Source organism: Chaetodon auriga, chromosome 15 (assembly GCF_051107435.1).
Source record: "Chaetodon auriga isolate fChaAug3 chromosome 15, fChaAug3.hap1, whole genome shotgun sequence".
In the NCBI taxonomy this organism is placed as follows: domain Eukaryota; kingdom Metazoa; phylum Chordata; class Actinopteri; order Chaetodontiformes; family Chaetodontidae; genus Chaetodon; species Chaetodon auriga.
The window spans coordinates 4,276,943-4,299,407 of NC_135088.1; the positions used below are offsets into that span (position 1 = coordinate 4,276,943).

Here is a 22,465-nt window from a genome sequence, read left to right on the forward strand (position 1 = left end):
GTGCATGCCAGCAGGACCACAGGAGGAACCTGAGCGTTAGCGTTTTAGCCGTGTGAGGGCAAACTTTGCATATTTGACTGTGATTTCGCGATGTGTGCTCCCCTTCGGCAGGAATGACTTCCTCCATGGTCACAAGTTCACACACTCGACAGTCCTATCACAACGCCTGAAACGGCCTCCGACATTTTCACGCGTATAATAAGAGATGAAGGAAGCTTTTGCCTTCTGAAGCGGTGAGTGGAGAACTTCCTCTCAGTCCTCCATGCAACCCGGCTCTCGGATAAACGTTAAATTAAATATTATTACAAGTGTTTTTTTTTTTTTCATTCCGCCGGATGAGTTCAGCTCATCGCATTCAAGGCAATTTCAGAACCTTCACTTTTTACGACAATTGCAAAAACTCTTTAAAAAGAGACATGAATTCAAGCTCCAAACGGAGATAAAACTGCAGCTGCCTGCAGAGCATCTACACGACTTAACAACCTCTGCAGAGAGTAAATAAAAGAGCCACTCGGAACACGAGTGAGGAGAAGGTTGACACTGTGCGATTCAGTCACAATGAGCAAACGCTGCCAGCTGCTAACAACATGACGAATGTAAAATGACAAGTTAATTCACAGAGTGTGGACTGAGGCCGAGCGATGGCTTCAGCATCGACATCGAGGGTGCAGGGCGAGCGACGTCAAGACGCGATGTCCAACGTGTGCAAACAAATTCAGAATAAGCAGAAACTGATGAAGGAAGCTGATGAGGTCAAACATTAAATTATATTTGTTCTGTTTTCAGATGAGTTTATGTCAAAAGGGATTATCAGGTTGTTATAATCTGTTTAGTCCAATTTAAAGGTTCTTGGATACACAATGAAAATGAGTGCCGCCTGTTTCAGCAGTTTGATAAACTGTGCACACCTTCATCAGAGGACTGATATCACCTGCCTGTAAACATGCATGCGACGCCGACGCACATTATATATCTCAGAAAACAAAAACAATATCACAACGTCAGTTTTTTCCGGTATGGTGCAGCTCTGAAAGGAAAACGACAAACGACTGCAGCTTGTGAAGCTCAGGCTGGTTGACGGGCTCATCATGAAATCACAGGTCACCGTTTGCCTTCTTTTAAATAAATTCTTTAGCACCTCACAAAGCATTTAGCCTTTAAACTTCACAAAATGAGCCATTTTTGATAAGTTTTCACACACCTCTCGTGCAGACGCCGTCTCGTGTGCTCTGCCGATGGAAGCTGTTGACTCCCTGTGGTTTTTTGCCAAAATAAATAATCTTGAAATACTTGCTGTTTTTGGCATGAAGGAGGTCATATTTAGAGTTTCATCCCAAAATGTGATTCTTGCCAGAGTAGAAAAGCCTCTGCAACATTAAAGAAATCCAAACTAAAGCCGAGGCTGATGAAATTCATAGTCATGCATATGCATGGAGGCTTCTGCAGCCTGATTTCTAGAGAAACATAGAAACATCATTAACTGTTATTAACTTAACCATTATTGACTTGAAATGAAATATTACAGCTTCTGAAATGTGAGGATTTGCTGCTCTTTCCACATCTAATGTTAAATCTAATTTACAAAACAAGTAATATGAGTCAAGCTCGAAAAACGTTGAATCCTACATTTCCCATAATGCAATGATTTCACTCCCAATGCGTCAGTGACGTAGTAGAAAGAGCAAGAAAAGTCCACATCTGGAGGAAGGTGGTGTGGTCGGATGGGTCAAGCACAGGACTTGGGTTCATGTGCCGGTGTGAAACCAAAGGTGAAGGCTGATTTCTTAAGTGAACAAGTACAACATACATAACTTATCGGACGTAGCTAACGTGTGACGCTAACAGGCAACACAGCGCCTTAAAAAAGGACTAAAATCTGCATACGATGAGTTTTTAGTGAGAAAATGTTGACAGCACCATCTCCAGTTCATACCCAGGACCGGCAGACAGGGATCTTAAGGGAACACTGGTCCTGCAACCAGAGTAAGTTTCCTGTCCTAGTAAGACTCTGGAAAAACTGGTTCAGCGATGCTAAACCTGCTCAGACCATCTGGCAGAGTCACCTCACATCATCCAAGACCGGCGAGATCAACAGGTCAACCTGAGCTGAAGGATGATACATTTGCTCCATGTCAGCATTATTACACACAGCAGCAGCAGCAGAGATTTGAAGTGTACGGTCGTGGGATTACAGCTGGCACATCACGTCCAGGATGTTTACCATATACTAATAACAGCGCAGAGCTCCATCACTGCATTGTTGGTACAAGAGGATAAAGTTCATTCTCTCTTATCGTGGCTGTAATTCTTGATAGCCATGCACACATCTGTCAGCTGCTACATTTCCATGGAGGATTATCTGACCGGCCGGCAGACACGCTGCTGCTGCTGCTGCTGCTGCTGCTGTAGTGGAGTTTATTTAAAGGAGCGAGAAGAAATTTGTCCTATAATAGGTTATTTGGCAGCATGCAAACGTGGCAAATGAAATATGAGATGCCATATTTTGAAGAGAGCAGGTAGAGCTAATGAGTCTCAGTGGGCACAGGCTGTCCTAGAAAAGCAGGGAGGGTTTGAGTGTTTCGGGGGGGGGGGGCAAAGCTAGCTGGGGACGCCACAACATGGCCGGACTCCCCGTCTGCTCCCTGCCCTCGTCGTGTGTGCCTGCCGCAGGCTCTCCATCATGACGATGAATAAATACGTGTCGAGGATGGAGGTTGCTTTGTGATTGCAGCTACATAAAATGTCTGAAATGTCTGGAATGAGAGACAAACCGCTGAATAGGTGTGACTTTAAATGGACTTTTGTGGGTGACTTTGGGGAATTTAGCTATTTTCATTCAGTCAAAGGGATCTATGGATGCATTGTTATGCGTATGCGTGTGGTTTGATGGTATGGACACACATACCTCGGCTGAGTCAAAAGCAAGGACAACTCGAAAACTTGTGAAAGGAGCTCCTACTATCTCTTTACAGAGCTAAGAACTTCATCAGTCTTGGTTTCAGCAGAGAGTTTTATTCCACATTACGGCCCGAGCACTGGATCACACCTAATCTGACATTATGTCTGAGCTTGCAGTCCAATAATCTGGAGCCATTGCTCCTTTGTGTATCATTTGTACTGCTGGTGCAACGTGCTGCTCTTGCAGGTGCTAAATGCATAACACTTCTTCAGCTTGTGTGGATAAAACACATCCTTCAGCCAATTTCTGTTGTTGTTACTGTATAAATAGAGCTGGTCTGGTGACAACGGCATAAGTACCGTCAGGGCCACAGCCAGGATTTTAGAAACACATACAAACACACTACAGCCACTATAGACACCAAAAAAACAAAACTTCATGAAGTATGAAGTTTATATTTCATCTTCTTCTTCGTCTCAATCACACTGAGAAACTGAATCCCTCACCTTAAATTTAATTTGTCCATTCACGATGACGCAAGTGCGATGCTTTAACTGGGATTTTATCTCATATCTAAACCAAATGGAAAATTAAAGTATATTTAATGGAATATCTGAATGGTTTATGGGATTTTTTCCCTTAAATTCACAAATTAAGAGAAAGCACCTTTAATATTTATCTTAAAAGGGTCTCAACTTAAAACCCCTTAAACCATTCAGATAATCTATTAAAAAACCTCTGATTTATTTAAATCCATTAATTTGTTTGATAATTTACCCCAAATGTGGTGAAAACCTATTTAACAGCTGAATATAGACTATTTTAAACAGCACCTATAAACGTCGGGCTAAAGCGGCACCACAATAGTCCTCAGCTGTCACTGATCAAATACAGGTGGGCGACGACGATTGTTGTCGGCTGAAACCTTGATGATCCGCGTGTGCAACCTGGAACAATGCGACAGCAGATAAAAACACAGTGCGACAAAGACGACGGCGAAGATGAGACGAGAGGCAAGAAAACAGGAGCAACAAGTTCAAGTGGATGAAGGAGAAGAGAGTGAAGGCCAATCTGCAGCATACTGTAAATGTCCTCTAAATCCAGTCCTGTGTATTTTAACTAGCATCTTTAAGACCTCTTGAATTAATTAAAACACAGTAAACGAGGTATTTTTGGACCAGTACCCCCTCCCCCAATAAAAACATTACCAGTCTTTTCCATGGCTGCTGACGACTTTTATAAAGACTGCGTGTGTAATGAGAGTTTTTCTAAGATTCACACGACATTAAACAAAGACCACGACTCGCGTGCACAAAACCAGAGGAAGTACATGTTTGAGGCTGAAATAAGAAATGAAAGAAATGGAGTCACTCGGCTGCAAGACGCTGCTCTTTGTTCCAGCCCGTCGTTTACTGTCTGATCTGTGAGCGACTGCATCACAGCTAAAGGTTTGGATGGTTCCACCAGCCGAAACATCGCCGCTGCACCAGTAGCTGCTCAAACGGCCTCTTTATTAGTATTGATAAGGTCAATCTGGGACTGAGAGGTGTGATATTAACTTCTCAGGAAAGATTTATAACTGTAGAGGCTCGCATCGTTGAGGGAGTAACATTCTGTCTGGAGACGGGGAGGAGAGGACGCTGAGGGTCCCATCCCGGCTTAACGCCGCTGACAGCGGCCGCTTTGTGCTGCTATACTCCTTCACCATTTTATTTCGGTGCCATCGCAGAGTGCTGCAGAAATTCAGGAGAACCCATTTACTGAAATGAGACGAAGAGGAAAAATGGATGCCGGGACGCTTATCTGAGTCAGATTGTGCAACCTGACTTTGGCGTATGAACACAAATATAAAGTTTGGCCTGTGTGAGTTACGCTGCCCCGACATCCTGACGGAGAAGCTCAGGTTTGTGTTTACATGAAAAAAAAAAAACTCCCTACCTGGTTCTCCCAAGAAATTAGGATATGAGCTGAAGCTCTCAAAGCAGCACAGTCACTAAATGCTGTGTGAATACATTATAGAGACACACAAACAAGCAGACAGCCAGAGTCTGCAGTGACGTTATGAGAGACGGAGCGCAGATAACGGTCCAACACCTTCCCAACAATGCTTCCTCTGGCCCCATAAAATCATAAAACGCCTCTGAGGCTGCTTCCCTCTTCTCCAGCGTCTCTTTGAACTCGGGTGATGCTGAATGCAGCCGAGGAGACGGCAGACATGACAGTGTGAACAGCAACAGTCTGGTGCTAGACACCACTTTACACCCGCGCTGCAATTCACAGTTCAAAGTGCAAGCCTGAAAGAAAATATTTTAGAATGATGGGAAGGATTACCGATACGTGTGCCGAATACAAAAGGGTGATTTGGCGCCTGACGGGGTGAGCAACAAAATGGCGGTGGATGGCATGTGTGGGAAGGTCTCGCCAAGGCGCAAGGTACATAGTGAGTACTTGTCAGTCCTCTTGCGGGAATAAAAGCGAAACCAATGCCTTCGCTGAATGGCGAGACAAAAATCGAAAGCGCGGCGAGAAAAGGGAGGGCGATGTTTTCAAAACAAGCTTGAATAGATGCACATTTACAGTAACACAAAGAAATAAATGAAGCCCTTTGAAGGCAGAGCTGTGTTTTACCAAAGGACTGGGCAGAGAAACCAGCAATTTTGCGATTCTTCTTTTGAAGGTTTTCTTCTGTCTGCCGTGGAGTGTTGGGGGGTTTGTGGCGAACTGGCAGCTGAGGCAATCTGGGTCTCAAGCACATCTAAGGTTGGGCAATTAGTTCCAGTGCCACTATTAATGTGCTGAAGGGGCGCGCTCTGCGGGGGGTTGAGGGCTCGGCTCAAAGGGCTTCGGTCCTTGCTGGGAGGAGGGGGTGAATATGACCAACAGGGGTGGGGGTCAGGACCTCGGGGCCATGTGAAAGCTGTACCTTGTCCACTGACCTCTGAGAGCTCGTACGGGCCTGGCCGCCATGCTGCTGCGAGGCGAGCCGTTACAGTTTGAACCCCTCAGCTCAGCCAAAGAGACGAACGTCCCGTCTGAGGCTAACGCCACATTAGCAGCTTTTAATCAAGTATTTAATAAAGGTCTCATTAATGTCCCGTTAATGTGCCAAAACAGGAAAACGTGAGCAGACTTTTAGGTTTGTTTCAACGTTTTGACTCTAAAATTATCAACAACTGAATCGACCTTAAAGAGCCGCCGACACGCCGACTATTTTCACATGTGAGTTAAGAAAAAGGTTTAAGATCCAAAAGCTGTTAAAGAAAATATACATAATTTGAAAATAGACAAAAACGGAAATATTGATTCACCTGACAGATAATTATTGTTCATGTGTCACTACGAAGAACGTCACCATCCTTTTTTATTTTTATTAAAATAATGTGTCCATCATATACCAGAGTCCAGTTTGATATCTTCAAATTAGTCCAAAACCCCCCCCAAAGATATTCAATACATATAAAATCTACAAAACAAAATAATGGCGTCAAATTTTCTATTTGAGAAGCTGGAGCCAGAGAGCGTTTGGCCTTTTCCCTGATTAATGATTTAAAAACCGAGATGATTGTCAAATTTTTCTGTTGATTGACTCATCAATTAGTGAACTATGCTACTAAAGGCCATCCAATCTGCTCCTCTCTTCCTCTGAGAGACCTTCTCTTTCTTCTGTTTTGTCGAGAAAATGTTCAAATCTCACTCCAGGCCGGTGAACCGCACATCGCCCGGAACGGCGGCTGAAGACGGAGACAGGAAACGTCACGCTGCATATTGCCTTTGTGAGGCCATGCTCTGGCATACATTGTACCTTGACACCCACATGCAGCCCACATCTCTCTCCTGGGCTTTTGATCTCCTCCGTAATATGTCAAGGGCATTTAGGGGACAGATAGCAAGACATAAGCAGAGAAAATGTAATGCCAACAAGCCCTTTTCACGCTGCAGCTGTGCTCTCTGATCCAATACATTTTCACTTTTTGCATGTTTTTTTTTTTTCTCTCTTTCGAGGTGAGAAATCTCAGCAGGACTTTGGCCGCTGACTCATTTTTAAATGCGAGCCGCCACAGTAGCCGCGGATGAATGGGGACGGGAGCTGTTGACTAATACCTGCCGCAGAGCCGCTCGTGTCTTAAACGAAGCGTTTTGGGGCCAATCAGGACGTTGAGCTCATCAACAGGATTAGAATAAATGATTCTTTCATCCTCGATAAATACAGAATGAATGGATGGAAGGCTAAAGAGCACAAATTCACCATGTAGACGTGTGGGTTCTTTTTTCAGGATTCTTCCTTTTCGAGCTAAACATCATAATTCATAAGATCCAACCTTCAACTCTCCCGTCTTTTATTTAACGGTGGATAAAAAGTCACGGTCAGCCACGGTTTAAATACTCGCATGTTTAAATACGCTGTGTTTCCTGGAGGGTTTTTGTTTTGCTGTTGCCGTTGCTTTTGTTAAACTGCTGAATATGAAGATTTATGTTCAACCAGTCGCGCTTTGAGGACAGAATGAATATAAAAAACATGCCGCAACTCTTCAAAATGATGAGATCAAAAAGCTTTTAAGCCCCCGTGGAAATACTTCCAATGAGGATCAGGTCTGACTTTCACTTCTTCCTCTCACCTACAAGTTCACTGTTTGATTCTTATTCATTACTGTTTATGCTCACTGATATTTTCACTGATGTGTCCATCATTCAGCTTATTACAGCAGCGGCTGCTACACATTTAAATAAAAGTAGGTTTTCTATCATTTCAGCTAACAGCTAATACAGGTGCAGACACGCTGCAGGAGAGAAACTTTGCTCCACTCGAACTTTTATTGGATTATAATTTGTGTGCAATCAGTATTTTAAAGTGAAGCTACTAAAATCTTTCACACACTGTTTTGTCTTCTGACATCAATTAAAAGTATTTCCATCAGAGTACCTCAAAATTGTACTTGTGTAAAAGTATTTAGGCGTGTTCCCTCATCTCAGAGAAATCAGTCAAAAAAAGCTTCTTTGTACATTTTAGCGGTTCGAGAGGACAAACCGCTGCCTCGGACTCTGCCTCCTGATTGGTCAGCGGTGGCGGCTTCAGCCTGATTCAAACCCTCTGCTGCTGCGGTTTGGCGGGTTTGGCCGAAGCGCTGACCACTAGAGTCTGACAGGAGCCTTTGTGTTCTCTCAGGACAATAGGGGTGAGAGGTGGGGGGTCAAACCAAACTCCTACACACCCCCACCGCACCGGGCTTCATCTGTAAAGTCCTCGCCCGCCGACCTTTAACCCCATCCCGTCATTGTCCGAGCAAAAATAATAAAATCTGTTCCGGCAAACGAATGCCTGAGAGACTGCGTCCCTTATTGTACGTCCCCGCTGGCCTTCCCCTCCGTCCTCGCCTCCTGATATGAAGGTTGACGCTCAGATTATGGTGAGATTACGCTTGAGTCTCCTGGCAGATGGTACCGCTCTCCTTCTCGTGCTGACCCTTGGCAACTTCCCATTTCTTAATGAAAGTCAACAAACAGGACTTGGGTTGGCGATAGATCGTGAGGGATTAAGCTTAATAAACGTACTTGACGGCGGCTGCTTCGGCGTGGAGGTGAAACATTTTTGCTCTGAGATCATTCGGGTTTGTATTGAATGTCACATGACCTCGCTAACCTAATCTGAAGCATCGGGTTGCAGAACGTTGCTGTAAAGCTTTTTCCTCTCTTGCTTCTATAGCGGGTCAAGTTTTGTGCTGCATCTATGTAGGTCACCGAGTCACTTCGGGACAATTGGAGCGAGCGTGCAGCCGTTCGTGATGGTGTTGAATTTTCACTTTTCTGAGGAACACCCAGGCAAAAGCAACGACAACAAAAAAACACCTATTGAGCTCTTCCATTCTATCTTTGTGTTGGAAGGAGCAGCAGGTTCTCAAAATTCACACCATCTGATTCCCATCAGTCAAAGTATTGTCCTCACAACCCAAAGCACCTGTACGATTCAGCTTTAACGAAACATTTCCTCCAGCAAAAGAAATCAGCTGTCAGATTGGACGACGTTGGTGCAAACAAGCCATATTTTCTCAATGCTGTGACGTGTTTTCAATTCCTATACTGCAGTAAAAAAAAAACCTGTTTTAATTTAACAAACGGAGGATGAGATCTGAGTAAACACACGCAGTCTTTAAATCAGGAACGATCATCAAAGTAAAGGTAAAAGTACACATTTGAAGAGAGCATCAGGCTGGAGCTTTGAGGTGGGGGTGCGCTCCGGTCGATAACAATGAGGCGCTGAGCTCTGACACAAACTCTGCTCGGCTGTAGATAATTAATGTTAATTCTGTAAGTTCCTCCATAAAAACCAGCAAAGTTTAAGAAACTTTCTGGTTTGAAAAAAGGTGTGTTTTTTTTGTGCAGAAAAACAGGATAAGTGTGATTTTAGATTTAACAGACCTGCTGCGTCGACCACCAGTAAAGTTTCATTTATAGGAAATGAATAATTGCTCGTGTAATTAAGCTGCATGTGGACACTTAAACGGGGATCTGAGCCTTCGGTTATGTCACGTCGCAGAAAAGTGTGTGTGGAAGTCATCACTGCTGCTCTCTCTCTCTGAAGCCGACCCCCACCACCACCACCACCACCACCTTTTCTTTTTCCCCTATGAAGCAGCAAACCCCCCAACACACAGACAAAAGTCAGGTCTGTAACCCCTGCGGCCCCACCCCCCGTGCTCTTTGACCTATAGTGGAGGCCTGGCTGAGCACAAACAGTGGTCGTCCCCTGAAGCCCTCCCACCACCTCCACCTCCACCACGGGCTCCTGTTTCACTCGGGCAATGAAAGGGCCTACTGTAAATAACGGGGGCCTGGCTGACCTGGGCCTGGCGTTTATCTGGGCCTGAGACCCCTGCATCCCTCCTACTGTAACAGAGCCCACCACTCACAATAGACTCTCTCATGGGTGTTAGACTGTGGGCTCTCTCCCCTCTGTGCCCACTCAGAATGGGGATTAGGAAAAAAAAAAAAAGAAGGGCCCCCGTCAGGTCCTCCAAGGGGGTCAACCCCCTCCAAACCAGCATCACAACCCCATCCCTCAGACACTTTAGCCTTTGTCCCTGTGTGAGCCTTGGGAGCAGGGAAGGAGAGAGGGAATGCGAAGGTGGGGCCAAAGCCTGAGACCAATCACTCTGACAAAACGCTGGATCAAACTCGCTGCTGCAGACCCCATCAAAGCTCCGTCTGTGCCGGAGCCACCGAGACGTTTCCACCTCGACTGCTCGCTCATTTCTGGATCAAACGCTCCATCTTGTCAAATATCTGTCAACAGTTTATACTCGGGACGGTTTTTATTTCCCGTGTTCAGGGATTACACAGTTAGTGTGTATAATCTGGTACTGAAATGTTCGGTTAATTGACTAAAAGAAAAGAATCAATGGGCAATTTTCAGCAAGGACAAATGACAGACATACGCTGGCACGTTAAGAAATGTAAGGATGTGACCGTGGGCGTTTTACAGGCTAAATCATGAATTGATTAACTGGGAAAATAATGGGGAAACTGTCGCAGCCCTAAATTACTGTTATTTTATTTCCAATTTGCACACTGCATTATTCTCGGCACATACATAGGGACAGATTTTTACTCTTATTGTGGCCATGTTTGTCTTAAGAGTAGCTTTTTACCTTTTAAAGTATTTTATTCTCTTTCTAATTTGTACTGCAACAAAGCAGTTTCCCTGCAGGGATCAATAAAGTTTCTCTGGATCTGAATCTGGATTAATTCTCCTCCAGAATCTTCCGGGATCTCTTGCTAGCTATGAGTAATACGAAGACAAAGTCAAGTTAGGTGATGAAGATGATGAAATGGCATCACAGCCTCGTCCTGTCTATCAGCCAGCCAGCCCTTCTGCATGTGTGTGTGTGTGTGTGTGAGAGAGAGAGGGAGAGCGAGAGACCCAGGCAGATAGAGAGGAAGGTTTTGGGTCAGAGGCTAAGTGAAATATATCCCCACTCTGAGGCATGCAAGAGAGAGGATGCAGGAAGCTGAGGGCCAGAGATAAGGGCACAGACGTGGGCGATAAGCACCCAAACACCTGTTAGGGAAGCTCCAGCTCCTCGCCTCAGACCAGCACTCACAGGAGGCAATAAAACACAGGCGGGGAAGGAAGAGGAGAAAAAAGACAGTATATGGACAAAACCATCGGAGAGAAAACCGCCGCTGCATTCGAAAGGTGAGGGCAGGGAGTGAAAACTGCAGTCTGGGTGCTGCTGCACACGCGAGGGGGATGAAACCCCATCCTGCTTTACACCATGCTTAATGGCATATGGCGGGAGCCTACAGCATCATTTGTAAGGTCAGCGGCGAGACAGGAGTGGCAGAAATGATGCTGTTTGAGTCATGACATGTCAGAGCCACCCGCTTCAGTGATCAGTCCAGGAAATGGAATGGCTTTTTTTCTGTCTTTTACTATCCCGCTCTCGCCTTTCGGGGCCCAGGGACAAACAGACAAACACAAAACAATCTGGAAGCGGTCAAGAGAGACCTTGGAGACACCTGACAGCCGTGCAGTAAACAAGAAAGAGAGGATTCATAATGTGTCAGGAGGGAAATTCATGGGATGATTATGGCAGCAAAAACCATCTGACCAATTAAATGACGTCTGCTGTCGAGCACCTCATCAGCGCCAATCTGGGAATTATGATGCTAATTAGGGTTAGACGGATACCGCCGTGATCCGACGTCCTCCAGTCGACGTCGGCGTGATGAATGAGTTTGATCTCATGTTAAACACACAGAAATTTCACGTGTTCATCGCGATGTAAAACACAGTAACTGCTGGACCGCGGGTCACGTCATCATCACGTATGGAAATTTAAAGGGTTTGTCACGACAGAGAGGAGTTTACGTTCCACCGTTTGACATATTTCAAACAGCTTTTTACGGGCGATTTGAATGTTTTTTAGGCTAAATTTGATAACTTAAGCAAAAAAAACTTCATAAAATTAAACCAGAATTATATAAATGTATTTTCTGAGATAAACCTCAAAGAAAACTAATAAATAAAATGTTATATTTTGCTAGATTTCTTAATTAAATAGGTCGGTGGCTCGTCAAACATTTCTGGCGAATTTGACTTAATATCTTAAATATTTTCCTGCTCTGGCCTTGAACGGCAAAAGGTGATATCATGTATTTGATTCTTGGTTATTTTGTCCTCCTACATTATTTAATGCTTTCATCAAACAACTGAGCCAAAGTTAATATCTTCTGTGGCACATCCTGAGTTATTTGATAGAAATAGAATTTTTTGGGAGACACCGGCCATGAGAGTACGATGAACGAACACAGAACAACGCAGACTGATGGTTTTTGGGCGGAATACAAATTTAAAACGACTGAAAAATCATCTGCTGTTTCAGAACGAGCCTTCGTGTGGATTTAATTTCACGTACAGGACAGTGCATGCAGAACAAGTGGTGACACACACACTGGCCTGATTTCGTACACCTCTGATGAAATATGCATTTACTTCCCGACTCACTCCGTTTTCAGACATTCTTGCTCTTCAAGCAGACAAATCTCCCTTCAATTGAATCAACCCCCACCTCGCACGCAGCCTGTGCGAGGGGGCCGGCCTATCCATCATCAGCTCTCTCCCTCTGGTAATCTCTCTGGGCGTCTTCGGTCAGCAAATACATAAATCAATTATGGTTTTAAGCTTTATGCCATGATTTACCCAACTGATCCCTCCTGGATTACAGCGGAGCTTAAAACGTGTCGGTCGGCGCTAAAGCTCCAAGTCGCCTTGACATTCATTGCACTCCTGCCACGACGCTCACCAAGCAGCGTGTCAGATGCCGCGAGTATAGATCTGAAAGCACTTTGAACAGGCTGACAGGCAGATAGGCCACTCCGTGATACGCAATGACGTCCATCTTTGGGAATAAAGCTCAGATTTCTGTGTATTCTAACCTAAACTGTCCTTTTGTAACCTAAATCTGTCAGCGGTTCACACTTCGAACCGTTGACTAACGTGTGAAGGAGCCTTTAAATGATCAATATGTTAAATTAATAGTTTGCATTATAGTCAAACACTGAACACATTTTGTGGACGGCTCCTTCCAGAAGCATTTAACTGAAGTGACTAACTTCACACTGCCAGGTCAGACCGGACATTATCGGCTAACAGTCAATAACAAATTGAAAATAATCACATATTTCTTTACTAATGAGGTGCTAAAGGCCTGTAAGCTAACATGCTAGATGCTAAGTAGCATAAAACAGGAGAACATGCACAAATCTTTCGGACTGTTGTCTTAAGAAAAATGATGTGAATAACTGATGTTGTTAAATAATTTCATTAAAATGTATTAAGAAAGTCTCGACACATTGATTAATAAATCAGTGTGTTTTCATGGCCGTTACTTTCTGTTACCAATGTGGTACCTAATTACAGCTTATAATACTTTTAAGCTCACAACTTCAAAACTGTTATGTTTATGCTTAATTGGATTAACTGAGATTTCCATCGTGGTTAAACCTATTTAAGATAAAAATGTCAAATCTGTGAAGGTATCATAAGATCGGCCTGCCTGTCCTTCTCCTTAAAGTGGCCACATTAGCTAGTTTTTCGCTGTATTTCCACTCAGAGAAAGGTTGCTCATTTTGCTTTTGTTTGGCTGCATCATGTCAAGTTGACTTCTTTATGGCAATTCAACAGTAGCATTAATGGCCCTTTTTAAGCGTAGCATGAATTATTAGAACTAATAATGGCTGTTTAATATTATTTTAATTTCTCTGTTGCTGAAACACTTGTGTGCTGCTAGCTAGCACGAAGCTAGCATTCACCTGTTGAGCAAACATGGCTCCTTGGGATCTGAAGAGGTGGATTACGAGCTAACACGGTGCCGCTCTGGCCTCAGTTTCCTACCTGTGAGCTCCTTTGTGACAGGTGATGGTGGAGAGAATGGGGGGTAATTTTTATGACCAGCTTCTTAGCGTGCTGGTATCACTCCATTGGGGCCCCTTGCCAATCTCTGGCAAACCATTCAAGTGGCAACAAAGAGGCTAATTAGAAGCTCTCTCGCTGGAAGCCCGCGGAGGGCTCTGGTTTGATACTTCCCAGGGAGGCTAGGGGGCCTCTGAGGTGGCGGTGGCAGCTTTTTCACACACACACACACACACACACACACACACACACACACACACACACACACACACAGAGGACATTTGTGAGCACACTTGGGTTGGCCCTTTGGCTCTAGCACATTTGCTCATTGTGGCCGTCCTCCCTACGGTCTGCCAGAGCAATAGAATCAGAGAGGGGGAACCGACACATCTTCTTTCATGTGGCGGGGACCCAGAGAGGGGATGCTAATGGGATATCGATGGGATTAGAACCCTGAGCGTTCAGGACCAGGAGAACAGAGGCAGGGCTCTATGAACTAGAACTAAAACCCACTCACCTTTAAGGCCAGATCATTCTAATTCTATTGACTTTTTCTCTTTTAATGGGAAAGTTGACAATGATGCATGCACCTTAATACAGTAAAAAAAAAAAAAAGGTCTACAAAGAGAAGAGGGGCTGCTAAGACTAATACAGTTTTAAAAAACACCCCAAAAAAAAGCTATTAAAGCCCTCTGCCTGCTGAAATTCACCCACTGTGTATTTACAGAGAAGCAGTGGCTCGAGCTCTTCCCCTGCCAGCTCTCACAGCAGCTTCTGGAGCAGAGATACACATCAGGAAGTTAAGGCCGATAACACATTTGCATGTCACCTGATAACTGTCTGTAATTAGTACTCCCCCCGAGCCCCCCCCACACACACACACACAACAAAACAAAACAACAAAAAAAACCCACACGCTCACATGGACACACACAAGGCCAACTTCCAGTACAGTATGTTATCCTTATCCCTCCCTCCAGACCACAAGGCCCCCACAGGGACAAAAGATAGGGGCCTCAGTGTGTTCGTTTCATAGCAGCCCCTGCCAGACCGCATCAGCAAAGGCCACGTCTGCCGAGCGCTGTTAGCCACACAGAGGCAGCTGGTCGCGCCAAGTCAAGCTGCTAACTTTTATTGCACAAGCACCTCCCTCCGCTCTTATCTCAGGGAAGGCGATGTAATCAGCCTGCTGATTACATCGCCTCCCTCCATCGCCGTAGCCACTGTCCAGATATTAGACCGCCCCCCTTTTCTCTTGATGATGCTTTTTCCAAAAAGGCATCTCAGTTTCTAAAAAAGCGGCTTCACCAGATGTAAGATGATGACTCGCCACCTGACGACAGTGCACCGCAATAAAATGCTTGATCTGTGCTAAGGTTTGTGTTTGTGTGTGTGTGTGCCTGTGCGTGTGCGTGTAGTCCATTCCACATGATGTAGCCCCCTGTGTTAAGTCTTTAATCGATACATCTCCCTATCCTGACAGTGAGGACAGAGCCCAGATCTGAGATCAGAGCGATGGCGGTGTAAATCTTTACGGTTCAACCAGAGCCTTTTAAAGCCTGTCTATAATTGGGCCTCAGCCAGCAGCTGCCTCGGCTGCGGCTATCACCGTGGGCCCGGTCAAAGCGCCAGTTCCTCAGGGGCATAAACAAACACCACACCTCCAATAAGGGCAAAAAAAGCACCTGTGTGAGAATAAGAGAGAGACAATGTGGCAGCCAGACTTGAATAAACCCTCTGCTGTTGTCTGTGGTTGAGGTATTTCTTGGAGAGGTGTTTTCGTTGAGTGAGGCTTTTTGTGCTATTGGATTATTACACCAACATGTACTGTACCTCTGAGTGCAAGCCGGGGAGACTTAGCTCACTGAGTGATTTCAAATAGAGGGTAATCCACTGCCATGTAATGGATGCTTTGTTGCCGGGCTTCTTTCAGGAAGCAGCAAAACGCTTGCACAGTTTTGCAGGTTAGGATCATGAGCTTGAAGCTGCTTTAGTTTTAGTTATTTTATTTCAGGGTTAACCCTAACCCAAAGGTGATTGACGGCATTCAGAGAGCAAGACTATGGAGCAGACTACTTCCTGTAAACACGAGTATCCATCCAACAATTAGCATGGTTCTTTCTTTGTTTCTGAAGTTCAGCCGAAGAAACTACCAAGGAACCCTGAACCCTGAACCCTGAAGTGGACAGCAGGAAGTGGACAACAGGAAGTGGACAGCAGGAAGTGGATAACAGTGGATGCAAACAATTCTGCACATACCACGTTGGGTGTTTCAGTACGTCGACACGTTCCACACCTGCATGCTTGAATGAATGAAATGGCAACAACCTGCCGTCTGAGCAGTCCTACATTTTGGTCAAAACGCACAGACTGATGGAAATAAAGCCACGCAGACCCTCGAGGACCCTCACGGCTGCTCGACCACTGACAGGACAATTTGCCTTAACAGTGCTTGCTGTCTCCATTTAGCTGGACAGGGCTCAGTGCTGTTGCATGACAACATTAAGGGCAAATGGAGAAAGAGCAGAGATAGGAAAGTTGCTGCGGGTCGATCATAAGAGTTGCTATCACATGGCCCACGTTGCTTCTGGTGATTGTTCGACCGGCAGGACATCGGTGCTGCCTGATGACAGCAGCAGCTATGGGTGCAGCTCCACTGAAATCTAACAATGTTTTCTCAAACCACCATCAAAAGTCCATTCATGTCCCACAGAGGGGACAGAAAACTCCACCAACGTGTAGATTCTCTGCAAATCTGAGAAAGTTGTTCACAGCTGAATTTTTTTGACAGATTTTTCTGTTTATTGTCACTTGCGAGCTAGCTCCAGTAACTCATCAAAACACTGCGATTTTATAGCAACCGCTATCGGAACAAATGAGAAAAATGATTTGCCTGTTTAAAAAGACGCCTGTTACGTCCCAGAAAACATCCCTACAGGCCTCTGAAGCATCGATTTGAACGCCTCATCTTAAACAGAGCCACAGAAACCAAGAGTCGGTGTGCAGGGAAACAACTTGTATACCTTCCACTGGCCTCACCTCAACATGCAAGGTATATGTGTGTGTGTGCATACATCGTTATCACCTGCAACAAACGCTATGGGCCGCTATCTGCACTCAATCTGCTCTTGGTTTACTGAGGAGGAGTGCCAAGGGTTATCTGTCCCATTCTGATATGCACAGATAAGGGCCTTGGGCCCACTGTTTAAACACCTGGGGCCCGGGGTATTAGAGCGCCCTCCGCACCCCTTTGCCACAAAAGGAAAGGAAACGGAAGAGTGAGCGCTGGCTGCTGCTGCTGAGGGGAATGTGTGTAAAAAGTAATGAACACATGAGTGTGTGCGCGTGTGGAGGTTAATGCAGAGGTGATTATTTCCACCACTCCCACCCCATACCCCAATACTTCCATCAATAAAAATAACATGAGCAAAAACAGAGCGGAGAGGAAGGAATTCATTGACTCGTCTCATTCATGCCCCCGTCAGAAAAACCCCGGCTGTATTATGAAAAGACGGAGTTAAAGCATTGATGGTTATCAGTAATGCTTAACGGCTATATGCTGGAAAAGCTCTCTTTTAAAATAGGCTCTTTTTTCACTTATGTGATGTACATTACAGCGAGGGTCAGTCATTTGCATGAGAATGGACGATTAAGTGAAAGAGATAAACCCAAGGCTAGTTCCCGTGAATTGGATGCTGTGTTTGGAATACCAAGCAGCGGAGCGTTTTTTCCTCTTCCCCCCGCCACTGCAGAATTAGCCCCCTGCATCATGCATTTATTTTCCCAATAATCACTCAGGCCCTTCCTGTGTTGATTATTTTCTCTGTGCAGGGGTTACTAAAATATTGCTGTAATCCTGTCTCCCTGAAGCAGTAACAACACTCACCCTGGGCTTCCTTTAAGAAATAAATCTCGGGCTTGTCAGTGGGGAGGTGGTGGGGCGAGCTGCTGCAGGAGAGATTGGGGGAAAGTTGTTGTGGTCAGACGGGGATTGCTTTGATTCAGTCAATGGAACCTCTATGGCACCTATAAAGTGTGGCCTTTCATTTAGCTTCATGCATTTCCTTGGAGGGCGACTCGAAGGTAGAGCTGGATATCACTCGAAATGATTCTGAGCTCATGCGGGTGAAATACTTGAGACACCGGGACAATACGTCTTCAAATCTTATTTTAAAGAGGCCATTAAATGAACGCTGTCCAAACACATCAGCAGCCATACAATAACTTCACCTGAAGAGTCTAAAATTGGCAAAATTCTGGCTTGACTGTGGAGCTATGTGATCAAAGAATGTGTTATTTTTGCTTTATTTGCAAATCTAACCAGATACTTAGCGTCAGATTGTGATCTGCAGAAAAAAGATTTCGACGCCGAGTGCTATTTCAAATTAGCACCTTTTGTGCTTACACATCTCATGGGCGTATATTTCTGTATCCCATTAGGAGAGTCCTCGCACAGCACTTATGGATTCAGTCTGGGTGGTTTGTTCTTTATGATATAATCCAGGGCACAGAGGAATGAAAGGGAGCAGAGACTAAATTTATACAGGAAGTGGGTACTTTCTGCTGCATTCATTTTAACATCGATGCACACACAGACACCTCACACCAACGACCTGTGCCACATCTGGAAACAATTACACTCGTGTTTGACTTGACCTGCCTGCACCAAGTGAACTCTGCCAACTTTTTTTATGTGTTTGTTGCAGAGGTAGCAGCGACCCTGACACAGCGGCTGCGGGGAAATGATGCGTAATTAGTCAGAGGGAACACGACTCTGCTCGTCTGAAATAAAACATGTTGCATTCACATCAAAAGGCAGCTTGACGGCTGTACACAGAAAAAAAAAAAAGAAAAGCACCGACTTGATATGCCATCAAATGACCCACATTGGAATTTGTGAGGACAGGAGGAGCGTCTGAATTATCAAGCATCTCAGGGCAGCGCAGCAGACCTTTCATGTGCGGACGGCAAAGCAGACAGCGGATGATGCAATGTTTGATTTCTACACTTCAGGAGGCTGTCAGGACAGCGCGTACAATATTAAACAGTGTCGTGTCGGTGTATCAACCAGTCTAAATTAACCCATTAGTATGCTATGGAGGGAAGCGGGAAGATCAATGCATGAAACGGTTTGGAAATCTCCTTTGATACAAGATTTCCCAGCTTGAGCGAATTGATGAAATTCCTCTTGAAACACAGGCAACCATTTCACACACCAGACTTTTCTCAAGACAGAGACTCGTGCAGCCTGTCCTTTAACACAGCGATACCGCCTTAACGCATCTCGCACAGACGCTATAGTGTATTTTAAAGCTATTGTTAAAGGCTACGTGACGGTAAGCTGCTGAAAATTCACTTCACCAGCTGCTGCTTCTTTAAACACACATAGTGTCAGTCCACACAGAAATGTTTATTCTATTCAGTGAGTAACGAGCGCTCGTCATGAAGGCCACACAAATTTGTACACTTTAAGAAGCAACTGCCAACATCACAAAACTACAAAGCGACAGCACGCATATGAAAGTCAGAAACAGTGCACGATGACTTACTGTAAGGCAGACAACAAGGACACAAAGACATTCTGTAACGCTCAGACAGATTTAGAAAGCTGAATCAGTCCAGCTCTCAATGTATACCAACATACTGGCTCAAGCATGTCGGGGTTCAAATCCTCCAGTGAACTTTAACCGCTGTGCATTCCTATTGATTTAAGCAAACATTACAGGGTGAGACGGTGGCCTTCAAGTGAGAAAAGGCCTCCAGTCACAATCACAAAAACAATCTGATGGTGCAAAATCCACAAAGAAGTGATGCAAGTACATTCCACCAGGCGCTTGTGCTGCTGTACACCAATGTAAAGATACACAAAGCACGGCACGCACTACGACACGGAGGGCAGTTTAGAGAAAGTTCAGCCTTTTGAGTGGACTTTGCAGGCCTTTGGGTTTATTTATGTACATTGATTGAAATAACACAGCACTGGTTTACTGGCACTCCCCCGTCCAAGAGCCCAGGTTCAGCACTCATTTCCTGGGCTGACCGTCTACTCCAATTATCAAGCTAATAAGGGCCCCCCTTGTGTAGTTATTGGAAAGGGGAGGTGAGCCAGGTCCAGGATGAGGGGGTACCGCTTTGGTAAGTGTGTGTGATAGCTGCCGCCCACATCTTGCGCGATGTGACTAATGGTCTTAGACAACGTTACGACAGCACTGCTTCGGCAGTCACCTGGGCAGGCAGTTATTGAAGGAGTGGATCTCTGGACCTGAGCCATGCAGAAATAAGGTCTGTGTGTGTCAAAGGACAGCACTTACTCATACATTACAGATACGTGGAGGCACTATTTTCTTAGTGGTCACTGTCACTGACACACAAAACGTGTGGTATTAAACCAAGACAACTTCCTTGATTCTCCACGAGCCAAACCTTAAAAATGTACAGTATATTTCTTAATTCCTCAGCCAAAAATGGCTGACTAACACCCCCTGGAAATATGGGAATGGAAATAATGTAGCTAATATGCATTATGAGTGAGGTGTTCTGAGGTCAAAACATCTAAGTTTTTCACTTTCTGCTGCACATAAAGCCTAAGTAGTCTTGCATAAACCATTAAGAAAAGCGAAAAAATAAAAAGGATCATACATTTCAAGGCCAAAACAGTTACCAAGCAGCTACTGAAAAGAAAACGTGGCTTACCTGTGCTGCTCCACAGCTTCGTTATCTGGTAGTTCTGCACCGCAAACATTGCAGCGTTCGTGCTGGCTCCTGCCGTCGGACTTCATGCCCACTGACAGCTCCCCGAGCTTGCTGAAGAATTCTCTCTGGATGAAGCTCTGAGGCAGGAGTCCCCCGTAGGCACTGAAGTCCATAGACATAGCCAGGGCTGGGGACACGGGGAGCGCAGAGGCCATGGATACCGGCATGGACATGATGGCGTCTGATTTATGATTGACAGGTAGGGAGTACAGGGAGGCCAGATGTTTCTCCGTCATTCCGGCCATCGCTTCCAGCCCCATCTGGCTGACTTCGGCTTGCGGGTCGCCCATGCCTTCGTCACGGACGTAATGTAGCTCGCGGGCACTGGTGATTACGCTGCTCCTGGTTGGTGTTCCAGGGCCTTCTCGGTTCCTGTCCTCCCCACTTCGCTCTCCGTTGCTGGAGGCACTGGACTCCATGTTGGTAGGGCTTTCATGGCCGTTGCCACCCATGTCCACTTGCATCATTTCAGTCTTGATCTCAGTCATCAGGTGGTGGGAGTTGCCGTGGATGAGGTGTTCACCCGCAAAGCCCTGCTGGAGCAGAGACTGGCCGATGCTCATCAGGCTATCCACAGCAGCTTTGGTGGGACTCAGGGTGGAGACACCGAAGGAGGTGGACACCGAGGGGCTCTGGTCCACCATGCCAGGAATGATGGAGGCTTGGTGGGCACCTGGCAGATAGGGACTCTCCGTGGAATGCTTTTTGGAGTTCTTGGCTCCGTTGTGGCCTTTGCGCTCATCGTCCTCCTCTGTGCTGCCGTCATTAACACTGACCTCCACGTCATTCTCATCTGAGGACTGGATGGTCTCCAGGATCTTCAGGCATTGCTCTTCCAAGTATTCAATCTCCAGGATCTCGGCTGCATATAGAAGGTCATCTAAGTCCTCCACCTTGGCCTGGAGTGTGGCAGTGTAAGCATACTCCAAAATCTGCTGAAAAGTCTTTGGTGAAAGAAAGTCCAGGGTGTAATGCTGGCTGCTGCGGTGGAAGAGGATCTCAAACATTTTGCTTGTGCAGGCTAGCACAGTCCGGTGAGCGTGGAACTCCTGGCTGTCTACCATGATGACCACGTCACACAGAGTCCCGGCCAGACGCATCTGGTTGGCCTTCTGCAGCAGGGCGGTGGGGTGGTTGGGGTTCTGGAGCTGGATCATACCCATTTTAGTTAAATCCATTATGCCGATGCAATCCACGAGGCCGACTCATGAGGCTTGCCTTCCCCGCTCAGCAGTGTTTTTAGCTATCTTTGTAAACAAGATGAAACCTGAGTGGAGAAACAGAATGAAAAAAAAATAATAATCAGATGTGGCAAAATGCAAAAACGATTCCTCTTTATTTGTCATTGAAATGCAAAAAATGCAGAAGAACTTAGAGATTCACAGATTGAAATATTTCACAAATGCAGATCACTCAATCGCTCACATTCTGGAAATAAAAATGTCATCAATTTGCCGATAAATGCTTTTAAAGTATACCACTATTTATTTTGCAAATGGCAAGTGAGAAGTCGGTGGAGTTTCAAATTGCAAACATCCTGCAGGGATGGTAAACACTCTGCGCCGAGGCATTGTTCTTAAAATCAGCGGAGAGTATTGACTGTAGATTTCTGAAGGGAGACAATTTGTGAGCCGTCCAACAGGCTCACCCTGCATACCAATCAGTCCAACATATGTTATGTTAAAAAGATGTCTTCATTTGGCTATCTGATGGGGATGTACACACAGCTAAACAAGTGTGAATTGTGGTTTTTCACTGCTGCTCGGCTCACAAAGACCGTCAACAGCCTTTCTGAAATTAAATAGCATCTTACTCAGTATTCCCATCACAGACGGGAGCAGAGAGCAGCGGCCAGAAATGGATGGAAAGGAAAGCAGGACGAGGCAAAAGCACACGAACGCTGC

The 22,465-nt window shown here is 45.4% G+C and overlaps 1 protein-coding gene across 1 annotated transcript in view; it reads right to left on the bottom strand.

The window, feature by feature from the left end:
* zbtb16a (zinc finger and BTB domain containing 16a) overlaps nt 1-22,465 on the bottom strand; it is a 129,666-nt gene that overhangs the window by 104,669 nt on the left and 2,532 nt on the right. The window contains exon 2 of the mRNA XM_076749700.1: nt 20,502-21,828. Within this exon, the coding sequence (XP_076605815.1) occupies nt 20,502-21,739 (1,238 nt within the window). The 5' untranslated portion in view covers nt 21,740-21,828. The remainder of the gene's footprint in view (nt 1-20,501; nt 21,829-22,465) is intronic.